The sequence below is a fragment of the Erpetoichthys calabaricus genome, chromosome 10 (genome assembly GCF_900747795.2).
Source record: "Erpetoichthys calabaricus chromosome 10, fErpCal1.3, whole genome shotgun sequence".
Taxonomy (NCBI): Eukaryota; Metazoa; Chordata; class Cladistia; order Polypteriformes; family Polypteridae; genus Erpetoichthys; species Erpetoichthys calabaricus.
In genome coordinates, this window is record NC_041403.2 from 40995746 (window position 1) to 41009706 (window position 13961).

A 13961-nucleotide genomic window follows, 5' to 3' on the forward strand; every position below is an offset into this window, starting at 1 on the left:
AAACAATAATGAGTACATATCTATCTATCTATCTATCTATCTATCTATCTATCTATCTATCTATCTATCTATCTATCTATCTATCTATCTATCTATCTATCTATCTATCTATCTATCTATCTATCTATCTATCTATCTATCTATCTATCTATCTATCTGTCTGTCTGTCTATATATATGAACAGTGGGTTTTAACATCGGCCTCTAAATGAAAAATAACAAAGGACACAGTTACAAAAGTGAAAAGATGTGATATTTTAATAATTAAAGTGTATTACACTGGAAAAGTGATATGAGCAGAAGCCACCTGGTTGAATTTACAAAATCAAAAAAGCATGGAGACTTTGTATTACAGTGTAACAGCAGCACACCAGTCGATGATCTCAACCATGTGGTAAGGTGCATACCTAGTAAGGCAAGAACTTCAAAATTTGACGGCATGGAGATGCAAGATATTTTGGACTTTATATAGTCTCATGATGCTTATTTGATTAAAGTTAATGAATTATTACAAGATCGAAACACAAGTATGTAGGAGATTCCTTGACGAATTCAAAATCCAGTATCCTAGTTAGATTAAATGATTAAACATTTATAATATTTGACGCATCATGAAAACGATAGTAGACGTTCAGATTACATTTTACTACAGGAACGCCTCTCTTGGCGAATTGTTCCGTCAAGGGAATTTGTGTGTCCTTAAATGAATGAGAAGTCCAAACTTTGAGCTGCAGGTGTAGGGGCAGTAAAGGTGAGGGGTTTCATTTGAGAGACACAAATCCCAGGAGTCCTCTCTTCTCCTCTTGTGGGCATATCAGAAATGTTGTCAGTCTCAAAGTAAGTGAAGTGATCTTGAACTTTAAAGGGACATTTTGTAGCTGGGTTCTCCTATTCTGATTTTTTGTCAGGTATTCCTTGAGGGAATCTTTGAACTGCCTCCATAAGCCATTCCAGGTCCTTTTGCCTTGGTACTGGCAATTCAAAAGTGGGCAATCTCAGCTAATACAGTAATAGCGAATAGAACATCCAGCAAGGAGACTGATGGATTAATTTGCCATCCATAATATTTGTATTCTGTCATCAGTTTCTATTAATCTTATCAAATGCTTTAAATAGAGAATGCAATTAAAGAGGGTAGAAAAAGGAGCAACAATTACATTTGAAGTAGGGTTCAGTCCACTTGTGTTCAAATCCCCTGAAAAAATCAGGAGATGCCTTAGCATCAAAACTACTTCATTTTTGATGGTGTCATTTTGTTTCTGAAATAAATAATGGTAGGCCTACCAATTACAGAAAAATCAAGTCCAGGATGTGTCTTAAATGAGTCACAACTTGTCACTCATCCTTTCCATTTCTGCTTAACTTAAATTGCTAAATTTATTTAATACATTTTTGTCCATTAATATTGTCTTTGATTTATATATGTTAATGAACAAATAGTGGATGCTCAGCGTTATAAAAAGATATACGCATTTTTTGTTTCAAGGGTCCTCCTGGTCCTGCTGGTCTTCAAGGTCCCGTTGGAGCGCCTGGTCCTGCTGTAAGTATTTCTACTTCTTCCAAACTTCAAAGAACAGAATAAATTAGACAGATAAGAAATGGATAAAGTCTTTAGATTTGAAACAAGGATGTCATCCAGCATTTTATTAAACGTGAATAGCATGTCATTTTCAGCAACATTGGTAGCCCACTGATTTCGGTTTTCAGCTAATTTCCTCTTGGCTTCACCACTTATCCCGGTTTGGCTTATTTGAAAAAAGTCGTGAATGGTTAAGTGTTTCAGTAGCCATTAGAGTTTTTATAGCTTAAATAAGATTTTAGTGTATTTTCTGCTAACACTATGTGGATTCAATGCCTGAAGAATTTCTCTTAAGCCCTCAATTTCTTCTTGCCTTTATTTTAACTGCACTGACAGTTTTCTTCATGTTTTTCCCAGTTTTCTAGACGAGGTGTCACAAGCATTGTATAAATTGAGCATAATTTCTTTTGAGTTGATTTTGTGACAACTGATCACCCTTTGCTGTAAACCATTTTCTTTTTTGGTTCTTTAATTGCCTCACCGCACTGCTTGGAAGATGTTAGTATGTTATCAATATATACTCTCAGGTCCTTTTCATGACTTAGAGTGTCAAGCTTTCTTTTCTTGTTCCCTGCATATAAAACTCAACATATCACGTATCAGCACTGATTTTGCTTTTATACTGCACATCTTTTCTTTTACTGGAGAAGTGGTGTTGCAGTTTTTCTTTAGATAAAGTGCCCATTTAATTTCAATGCTTAACCCAAAATGATCTGTTCTTTTGCTTACATTCCTCATTATTGATGTCATGTTCTGTTTTAATAGACTCAAGGTGAAGGAAAAGTCTTAATGTTTATCATTTTATTATTATATCAAAAAATGCATTAGGCAAAAAATTACAGATGTACAACCTCAGTTGTGCTCAGATATGCAGTGCCAGTGAACAGAGTTAGGTTATGGCTCACTTAGTTAGTGCACGATAAATTTTCATCAATAATCGATTTAAAACACTGAAATTATGTCCTTATGCGATGTAACACTGGCAGACAATGGACACCCATATTGAGTAACACTGTTGCGAATTACACAACAGTGCTACTTTGCTTTCCAAGTGACTGTCCAACAATCAATATATTTGCACCCTTTCTTCAATAATATATAGAAATATAAAGCAATTACAGCCCCAAAATCTGAAAGTTTTGAGTTCTTCAGTTTAACTTATGGGCGTTTGGAGATTATGAAGATGAACACTTATAGATTGCCCTCTTGCTTAAAAAAGTTATATTTTATACTATAAAAAATGACCATAGGTGAGGTGGGGAATGGAGACTGACCATTAAACGGAGAGGTCTAGCCCAGCCACCCTTGAAGAATCCTCATTTCTGCTGCTTTCATTCTCAATCTCATCCTTTTGGTTATTACCCACAACTCATGGCCACAGATGTAGATCCACTGGTACGCCAAAAGTTTGGTCTTTAGACTCAGCTCCCATATCACCACCACAGATATTGGTACAGCACCTGCAGAACAGTAGCCGTCACACCAGTCCACTTGTCAACCTCACTTTCCCTTTTTCTATCACAAGATCCAGCGATATTTGAACTCCTCCGTTAAGGGAAGTTGCACACACTACATGGGAAGAGCAATCCAGTCTTTTCTGAGATAGAACCATGACCTGAGATGGAAAGAATTAGATTATACGCACAAGTAGCAAAAATTAGGCTTTTTGACAGGGTGGCTCAGCTGACATCATGATAAGGTGAGAAACTAATCTCAGAGAGCAGTGTTGCTGCTCCTCCAGATCGAGAGCAGTCAGTTGGGGTGGTTTAGAAGGATGCTCCCCTTAGAGCTGCTCTGGGTACATCCTACTGGCTGGGACCATGCAACAGACCCAGGATATGCTCTCAGCTGGCTTGGGAATGCCTGGGAGTTCTCCAGGAACAGCTGGGGACCTTCTTAATCTGCTGCCACTGTGACCTTTATCAGGAAAAGTGGTTTCAGAAAATGAGATGAAACGAAATGAAACTGTTGAAAAATGATCATCTTCAGTTGTACTTCACATTCCACTATTAGATTTTTTTAAAAATTTCATTCTGTGACAACCTGATGTGGCAGTAAATAAAGTATAACGGGAAGGCAAAGTGAATTACCTGAGGCGGCTTATGCCATGACAGCTGATAACTGTGAGTTTTACAAGTAACACAAGAGTTTGCTTTTGCATTTCATACTCTCACCACAAAGTTGGAATGTTGTTTTGAAGGTTGTTGTCCATCTGCTGTTCATCAATATTCTCATGTGCATAATCGACAAGTGTTTCTTCTAAAGTATTTTATTGCTTTAGTATGCCCATATTTTGCCTCAATGTAACTGAATGAACCGAATGAAAAAAAAATTATTAAAAGTTATCAAAAATCCACTTTCCAAAAAAATCCTGGCAGCTCTTAGAAGTAATGCCATGCATTATAAATGCAAGCCAGTGAAAAAGCAGCTCATACCTATGCCGGCAGGGAAAAATTGTAATGGTAGCTGACTTACAGTGTTAAAAGAGTACAAATGTGATTTGCCAAGTGTGGGCTGAGTTTGAATTTGACTGATTTCCTGGTAGAATTTGAAAGCTGCATCAGGGGTGTCAGTTTTTTCTTTTTTTCTCACAACACACAAACACTGGCAAACATGTATTTATGCAAAGTCCTAATTAAACCCTTACTGATGATTTGCCAAGGCTGGCTTCACTTAATACAGAATCCTTAGATGTTAAGATTATTTTTTACATTTACTGTTACCTTTTTACTCACGCAAAACTGGCCAAGCTTTTCGAAATTTGATCAGATATTGCTCCCTTCTTATTACTTGGCAATGATGCAAATAACACTCAATAGCCTTATTTCTGTGATCCGACTCAACCGCCCACTTTTCTTTCTGCAATACACAAGATAAGCATGCCTCTTACATTCATTTGATGATTAAAGAATGTGATTGCGATAATATGATAACTCCCAATGCATCCAATTAACATTAGGGATAACAGAAAGTTTGATTTCATAATTATTGATCAGCAGCTGAAAATAACATGACTTCCTGCTTTACAGTGGGATGCCATTTGCACAGATTTTATCTTAGCTGCGAATTGTTTGATCGTTTCACTAAAATTACTGCATAAAATATAATATATAGTGCCGGATTTCAATTTATTGATATTAGGGGAAAGCCAGAGCAGCACAATGGTGCAAAGATTTGTACTGCTGCTTCAAAACTCCAGTATCGTTTATTCAGCTCTTCTTGCTATCTGTGTGTAGTTCTCAGATTTGTCCCAAGTTCTTTTGCATTTTAGCTCATTTGGTGATTTTTGAATTACATGAGTAGGCCCTGATCAACAGCCACAGTTGGACTCTGGCTCTGTGCGACCCTAAATTGGGTTAGCTAGTTTTGAGTTATTTTATGTTCAAGGATAGTGTTAGCAATTGCAAGGCCCCGTTTGGACCATTATGGTGGACAAAAGATAATTTCAAATTAGATTTCAGGAATACACGCTATGTAAATACACAAGAGGACAAGATGAAGGGTTGGGAACCTTTGCAGTAGCCCCGTTTAATGTTCATTGTAAATGAAAAGGCAACGCAACAATATTTGGGACCGTACTGGTCTAAATTCTTAACATTTTCTGTGAAGAATCAAGCTCTGTCCCTTTAAATACGGGTTCAATAATGAATGACGACTTCAGGTCTGCCATCTTCTTGAATGCTTGCCGAGGTGGAAGGTAGCAGGACTTCCTAATCTGATGAGGAAGTCACCTGCAAGGTCCTCCTGTAATTCTTTCACCATTCTATACGTAAAAATAAAGAAGGGGTCAACAGTTGGGTCATCCTGGATCCGTTGTTCCTACCCTGTCAGAGTCTTAAAGATGCTCCCTAGGTGTACATGTCTGACAGCTATTATTCAGTATAAAAAATGACAGAATATCTGCAGTATTTTTATTAGCTTCCATCCATCCATTTTCCAACCCGCTGAATCCGAACCTTCCATTCTGTTCTACAAACTACAAAAGTTTGTTAATTTGTTTCCCTTCATAATATTGCAGGGCTGTTGAGGCTGTTTTGTCAAGTTTGCTCAATTTTAATCTGGAAAAATTCCTTTCTACTCACATCATGGTGAGTGGTATTGCCAAAAATATGAATAGAGAAATAAAAAAAATTAGAAATCTAGAAGCTCTCTCATTCAAAGTCAGGAATTCCAGGATTTTCATAAGCTTTTCAAAAGTATGGATTACCTTTAGTTCTGCTATTTCAACCACCATATGATCATTGAAATCCATTTAAATATTACAGCGTGTTCTCCTCAATAAGGTTCACATATGTTATGCTAATTTCTAAATCTGCAGCATATTTTGAGTTTACTTTTTTGTCAGTCAGTCAGTCATTTTCCAACCCGCTATATCCTAACACAGGGTCACGGGGGTCTGCTGGAGCCAATCCCAGCCAGCACAGGGCGCAAGGCAGGAACAAACCCCGAGCAGGGTGCCAGGCCACCACAGTTTCTTTTTTGTAATTTCTAGAAATGCATTCAAAAATTCAAATAAACTAGGAATGTATATATCAGCTATAGCTTCAAAGACTGCATAGCCGTGTCTAAGACTTGATTGGAGCAGTGTATCTTCATAAGCATCCTTAAAATCAGTCATGGAATCATCGGCACACTCAGAAATCTTGTCTTTTTTTTGTTTGTTTCATTTTGTGTGTTCCTCCATTTTGCACAATCAATACCTGTGTGGCACAAAGGCAAATTGTTACTGTGATCAATGACCAAAAGTTAATCTCAATCTATGTTGTTCTTGTTGGCAGACAGTATAGCATAGAAGTTTTAGTTAAATGATTACAGGTTCTGCTGTCTGCTTCCTTACCCCACTCTCATCATTTTCTACAGGAGATTCCTTTTTTTTTTTAATTTTTGAAAGCCGCAGGTGGCAGCCCATGTGTAGGTCCTCCTATAGGTACAGGGGCTGATTGAGTGATAGACTCAGTTAGCTGAAGGCCAGTGGTAACCATCTTGTCGTGTAGGTTAGGGTGGTACAGTGAAACAGTGCTTAAAGCACTTTCTCACAACTCCATGAGTCTGGATTCAATTTCCATCTTGGTCATTGCCAATGGAGAATTTACACTTTTGTATGAGTCAACTATTATTATTATTATTAATAATAATAATTATTATTATTATTTATTTATATAGTGCCTTTCCCATGCTCAATTAGTACAACAGTTACCTTACACATTCTGAAAATATCCATTATTGGCCTTTTAAGAATGAATAGAAATGTAGTTGCTTAAATAAGTGTGCCCAGAAAGGGCTGATTCCAGATATATATATATATTTTTGATGATTTTTTATTTTATTTTCCAAACAGGAATATGACTGGTACACCTGGACAATTTTATATTAACTTATTTTTAGTGAAATTGATCATTTGTAAATGTTATTATTTGCTAAATGCAAAACACCAGTAACCACTTAATAAAAAATGTCACCAGGCACACATCTTATTTACATGAAGCCTTAAGCTGATCTAAAACTTGCCTCTAACTGTCTGATACTTTATATTCCTCCCTCGCACTGTACTAATCTGTCTTTGGGCGGGAGTGTGGGAACAAGTTAAATTTTTGTTGTTTAAAATTATTCCCTTTCTCTTGATAATAAAGATATAAAGCGTTCAGATGATTTGTACATCTATTGATCCTACGCAGATATCACAGCTTTTGATATGGAGCAGTTAAAGTAATGGAAATATTCTTTGACCTCTTACTCAGAAATCATCCCACAGTTCTAATATATACAATTGCTACTGCTGGAAACCATCATGCTGGCTCTTAATGCAAATGATTTAAATGACAGCATCTTTGCAGTATGAATGACACATTCTGCAAAAATCAAAGGTTACGAGACACTTTAGGCCACTCTGAGAGCCCTCCACTTTGTGTCTGCCTGCTATGTAGCACTCATTGAATCCAGTGTTGGCTGAAGTGGGCTTAAATGAATAAAACTCTACAGAGTAGAAATAGTTCTGAAGCATTAATGGTGCTGGGGTTCACCTTGATTATAGCATACAGTATAAAATGGACTATGGGTAAGTCTATTTTAGGAAAGATTCCCAAAAATGATTATTTATTATATATTTAATGACGTTATATTTTTTTTTCAGGGAGGAGATGGAGAGCCAGGTCCCAGAGGTCAGCAAGGAATGTTTGGCCAGAAAGGTGATGAGGGTCCTCGTGGTTTCCCTGGTCCTCCAGGTCCAATTGGTCTGCAGGTAAAACTTTACAAATGAAGTAGTTTTTAAATCTCTGAATTACTGTACATAACAAAATATGTGAAATATGAAATGCCACTGAAGGTAAAACACCCAATCTGTAGTCATGAAAAACTGACCACTAGTATGTGCCAATATTTTATTACATACAATAAACACTCTTTACAGCAAGATGTTTTGTTAATATATTTCACATTTTGCAGAGAGGTTAGTCCTAAGTGTCTTAAACCAGGTAATATAACCCCCCCAGAGGTCACAACTTGGACTCTGTTTTATATTATTTCCGCCTTTTTCTCTGCCTCTAATACCAATGGAGATATCATTTTGGGGGTTTAGATGACAAGGAATTAAATGGACATATAGGTCTTATGATTCTGAATGTTTCTGAAGATGTTCTTTTTGAAAATACGTCTTCTCACTCCGCCATTTTGTTTTTAATACTGGGGACACCATCGTTTGGGGATTGTGATGCCAGGCTGTTGCTACGCAGGTCAACCAGGAGTTTGTGACATGTGATGTCTTTACTGCAGTGGTATAAAGGTCAGCATCACACACTTCCTAGGTGTCTGAGTTTTTGGATTAAAAAATAAATTTTTGATTTATGTCTTGAGTTCTGGCTTAGGATATGTGAAATATCCCTTTTCAGTGACTCCCTCACAACCTTTCTCAGTCCATGATCTTTCCTCACATTCTGATCTTTATTTATGTAACTCCTCCCTCCATTTATGAACATGGCTTGTTATTATATTACAATCCATCTTCTGATTCCATTTTATTTTAAACTGCTTCCACCCTGTTCAGCCAGTACACCAGGAAGGGTTTTAAGTGACAAGTTGTGTTGAGAGTTATAATCTATTTTTTGAAAGTAATAGAATTGTCTCTAATGTCTCATCAGTATCATTACTGGGATTAGAGTTGATATGGGTTAGCACAATCTGAGCAGGTATCTAATAGGTCACTTTTATGAGAAGGAACATTTAATATGCTATGATGATGTGAAGTCCAATGGATGATCATTCAAAATGAAAGACCAGTAGATAGATAGATAGATAGATAGATAGATAGATAGATAGATAGATAGATAGATAGATAGATAGATAGATAGATAGATAGATAGATAGATAGATAGATAGATAGATAGATAGATAGATAGATAGATAGATAGATAGATAGATAGATAGATAGATAGATAGATAGATAGATAGATAGATACTTTATTAATCCCAAGGGGAAATTCACATACTCCAGCAGCAGCATACTGATACAAAAATCAATATTAAATTAAAGAGTGTTAACAATGCAGTTATACATTGTTAGACTGTAACTATTTATGATGTTAACGTTTACCCCCCTGGTGGAATTGAAGAGTTGCATAGTTTGGGGGAGGAACGATCTCCTCAGTCTGTCAGTGGAGCAGGACAGTGACAGCAGTCTGTCGCTGAAGCTGCTCCTCTGTCTGGAGATGATCCTGTTTAGTGGATGCAGTGGATTTTCCATAATTGATAGGAGCCTGCTCAGCGCCCTTCGCTCTGCCACAGATGTTAAACTGTCCAGCTCCATGCCAACAACAGAGCCTGCCTTCCTCACCAGTCACAAGTGAAATGATAAACTACAAAGACATACAATCAAATATCACTGTTTAACTGAAATCTATACCTGATGTTTAAAATAAAATATATAATAATGATGATGATGATGATAATGATTTGAACAAGCAGTCCGTAAATGCTGCAGTTGACACTACTGAGAATGGCCTTACAGTTAATTAGGAGAGGGGTGATATCAGCACTTCTAACAGCTTTAGCATCACATGTACTCCATGAATGGCAATGTGGCAGACAACGAAGTACTGCAGGAGATAAGTGGCACCAAACAACGCCAAAACCTGAACAAGGCATCCCCATTCCTGTGTTTTAGTTTATTCAGCTCCAAACGGCTCAGTTATGGTATCACCTTTTTGCCAAAAGTTATACTATATTAGCGTAAGTGGGCCTAAATAAGGGTTTCTATAAGAAATGTAATTATTTACGTCATGAGGTAGAAGTGCATAATAAACAATTATAGTTGTGTCAGGTATTTGAAATATTAAAATGTGAGCTCTAATTTAAATGTTTAAAGTCTAAATATTCACAATTGTATTAGAAATGTTTCATTTTTCACCTTCTAATAGAGGATTATGTAGTGCTAGTGATGCTAGTAAAGGATCAAAAATCAAACATAACATTATAGTAATCACTGACTTTGGAGTCTAAAACAATGCCCCACATTTGTTTTTTTTAAATTTGTCATTTTTAACCTTCTGGAAGTGGGTCTTAGAGGACTATGACCACCAGTAAAAAATCAGATGTCATAGTCGTAATCAGAAACTCTGAAATAGCATAAAGACGATACTCTTCATGCTTATATTACCGACCCACTTTTTTTGAAGTTTTGGGAGTAACTTTGACCCCTCATATCCCATTACTCTTGTGAACTCTTGTGGTCAGTTAATGTGATTCTGATCATTTTTGTTGAAGACACGTATTAGTTTTACTCTTTATCATAAGTTCGTAATTTCTTGCACAAAATATGGTCCAAAAATGTCTTTAGGGACAAAAATGGGGGGAACCCCATAAAGCTTGATGTCTTGCATGAACGGTATATCATTTGTGGGGTATTTTTCTTACCGGTGAGTCAGCAGGTATCAGACAAATAGAAAAAAACTGAAAAGATTCCAAAGCATTCCTAAGTAATTCTTTTAAACACAATTCATTTTCATATCTCAAGAAAGCTGATTCCACGCAGATGTTATGTTGTACTCATCAATTAGTTTATGTTCACTTTAATACAGAAATGAACAATAAAAGGAAGGTGAAGGTTTGGACTTTTTTTATATCAGTCCCTGCATCTGATTTATTTTTTACATATGTAGGTGAGGTTTATAATTTGTGAGTATATGTGTGCGTCTAATGGAGGCGTCTTCAGAGGAGGTAGTTAGGTGAGGTGAAATCCTTTTGAGGCCTTTTGAGCTTCAACACTCAGGGGATGCGTGAGGGTTTTAATGTGGCCTTGACAGAATAGCATTATGCCTTATTAAAAGCATGCACACTTCATTAGCCAGTACATTATCAAACAAACTGAGATATAATGTTAAGAAACAAATATGGTACCAAATGCTATTTTTTTGTAGATTTTCATTATAGTAGTTTTATGAAGAATTGAAAGAGGGAGGGAGAAAGAGAGTCCATTCAAACATAATGTACTGTTAAATTCTGCTTCTTATCATCCTGATTAAAAGTGCTTTCCATACACAAATGAAACTGTTTCTAGAAGATGTGCTTATCCATAATGCATTTTGCTTCCATCCATTTACTTATTTATTGTGAAAACCTATGAAATTACCTATGTCCAGTCATAATGGCAAATACGGATCAGTAAGTCGCAGAGGATAATTGACTTCTAATTAGTTATAACGCAGTTGATTCAGACTTATTAATTGCACTTTCTAACCATTTTTGTGTAGGACGAAGACCATTAGATTCCTAATATTTGGTATACATGATGATTTCTTTAATGAGCTTCGACAGAAGGAGGTTAACATTTCTGCCTGTTCTTTTATCAAGAAAATTTGCAAACTGATAATAAGATGAAGCTTCTGGGATCTAGTTATTTGCAAATGGTGAATGAAGGGTAAATGTCAGATGCAGCAGAGGTTACCTTGCCTTTGATTCATCTCCCCTCTTGGGAAAGCTGTTGCCCAAGATTTTCAAGGTTAAAGTTAAGAAACTAATAAAGTCTTCAAGTCGCTGAGAGAATAAAACTTTAATATGCATCCTGAGCTCTTTTAAACTTCTCAGAATAGTACAGGTTTTTAAGAGGTTGTCACAAAGCTTGTTTTCTATTAGATATTGCCCACCAGAGTCATATAATGTAGAGCTGTTACTATTGTAATTTCACCGCCTCTAAAATCCAGCTCAAATCCTGGCTGGAGTGTTTTCTGCATCAAGCTTGCATGTTCTCCTCAGGTTTGCAAGGATTTCCTCCTAAGACTAGAATTTCCTCTCACAGTCCAAGATGCATTTCTGCTTTTGCATCATTAATTTGGTGGAAGTTTAGGTTCTTTATTTAGCTGTTTTTAGCTGTTTCGGTGAACAACAATATTTGGATTATGATTCTTACTAACTGAAAAACTATGACTACACTGGATGCCCTGAGAGGCTCGAGCACCTTGTCCAGTGTTTGTTCCTGGCTTGTATCTGATGATGCTCAGACAGATTTGCTTCCTTGTGACACTCAAACTGAAATAAGCAGGTTCAGTAAATGTATACATTTTGTTCTATAATTAGCTCTAACTGGGAATTCTTTGTAAGTTTAATTTATTTATATTTTTTGTAGGACTCTTCATGGCCCAGAGAGAGATAGGTAGATAGAATAGAGTGCCTCTGCCTGTAAGTACATATAAGAGTGGGTAGACAGAGACCTTTACAGAAGTAGTGCAATTTGTCCAGGATATATACTGAAATGCTTAAGGAGCCCCCCAAACCCCCCTCCATCCATGAGAGAAAGAGTGAGATCTTCGAGCCATGGCTTGAAACTGATAAAACACCCCCATGAGACGACAGTAAGAGACTAGCCTTCGTCTATAGTAGAGGTCTGTTCAGCCAGAAAGAGTGAGGCAGAACATCATTTAGAATGAAACCAGAAGTACAGATGTGGACAAGAAAACAGGAAAAGACTCATAACTGGAAAATCAGACATACAGTTGTCAAGTCAAAAATTAGAATTCTAAATGTTTTGTTTGTAAGGATTAATTTGCCAAGAACACATTCTTTCAGATTTCACTCCCTAAATGGATGAATAGGAAATGTTCCTCGTAACATTTATACTTTGACCCCATGATGTTGTGTTAATGTGGTAATGGCCACTCCACAAAATGGAAGCACCTACAAAAAACAAAATGGTGTCAAAAAACATGCAAAAATAATTCAACCGAGTAAAATTCCAATTAGGAAAACCATTATCACAAGTGGAAGCTTCATGTTCCAAAAAATAAAATAAATCTGAAAAGGTCCACCCAAGTTCCACAAGAATGACAAAAACAAAATAGAAATGAAACCTAATCTTAACAAGGGCAAGGAACCTGGCAACAGAGAAAATATGGACATGCCAGGTTGTTGGGAGACCAGTAATGCCCCTCTAAGCCAGCAGGTATCAGAAGACAGAGCATAGCTGGAACAATAACAGTTGTGATTGCAGCAGCAAACAAATGGCAAAAAGGTGAGACCTTCAAAAAGACCCACAACAAATTCTAATTGTTTTGCCCCAAAATAGGTTTGATCCCAGTGGACCCTGATCCTAGGAAACTGGCCTGTCAAGACTTTTAAACTTTAAAATTAACAAAAGAGTCTCAAAATATCTCAAAATATATCTCATAAGAGGGAAAATGGTGAAACAAGCTTGTACAGAGACAGGCCTCACCAGAATCTTTATGAATGGAGGATTTATTTACAAAATAGCAAAGAATATCAACAAAGGAGGCAAAAAAGATTACCCTGATCCAACAAAAACAGTAAACGTAATCCAAGTACAGCCAAAAATATTCAAGAAACTAAGAAAATCAAATGAAGGTAACACTTGCAAGGACAAATCTCTACTCCACCAAAGCACATTCAAACTAACTGCAAGGGACTGATTTCACATGAGCCTATATAGGAATGGGGGCAGTCCCTCAACAGAAGTGGACAGGTAGCCCTGCGCTTTGGGAAAACCAATCAAATATATGCAGGAGAACAGCAAGACACACATAGATACTCAGCAATAACCAAACAGAATACAAATAACAAATAATAATAATAATAATTCATTACATTTATATAGCACTTTTCTCAGTACTCAAAGCGCTAATACCTAAATAAAAAAAATAAAAATGAACAGAACAAAATTATCAAAAACAATGGAAAGCAATGAATGATAATGAAAACAAAATAACAAAGACAGAAAAAAGAAAGTTAAACATAAGTGAGGGGAGGAATCCTGGCTTAACTATAACAAAAAGGGATGTGGCACCTATTTGAGATGGCAGACAGTGGGGAAGCTATTATTGAGACCTGGAAATGTAAAGCCTGAGACAAGACCAGAAAAGCACAACAGCCACATGAAAAAACTA

At 36.6% G+C, this 13961-nt stretch overlaps 1 protein-coding gene across 4 annotated transcripts in view; it reads left to right on the top strand.

The window, feature by feature from the left end:
• col11a1a (collagen, type XI, alpha 1a) overlaps nt 1-13961 on the top strand; it is a 290480-nt gene that overhangs the window by 213448 nt on the left and 63071 nt on the right. For all 4 annotated transcript variants that reach the window (XM_051933206.1, XM_051933207.1, XM_028811103.2 and 1 more), the window contains 2 exons: nt 1486-1539; nt 7709-7816. In XM_051933206.1, the coding sequence (XP_051789166.1) occupies nt 1486-1539; nt 7709-7816 (162 nt within the window). The remainder of the gene's footprint in view (nt 1-1485; nt 1540-7708; nt 7817-13961) is intronic.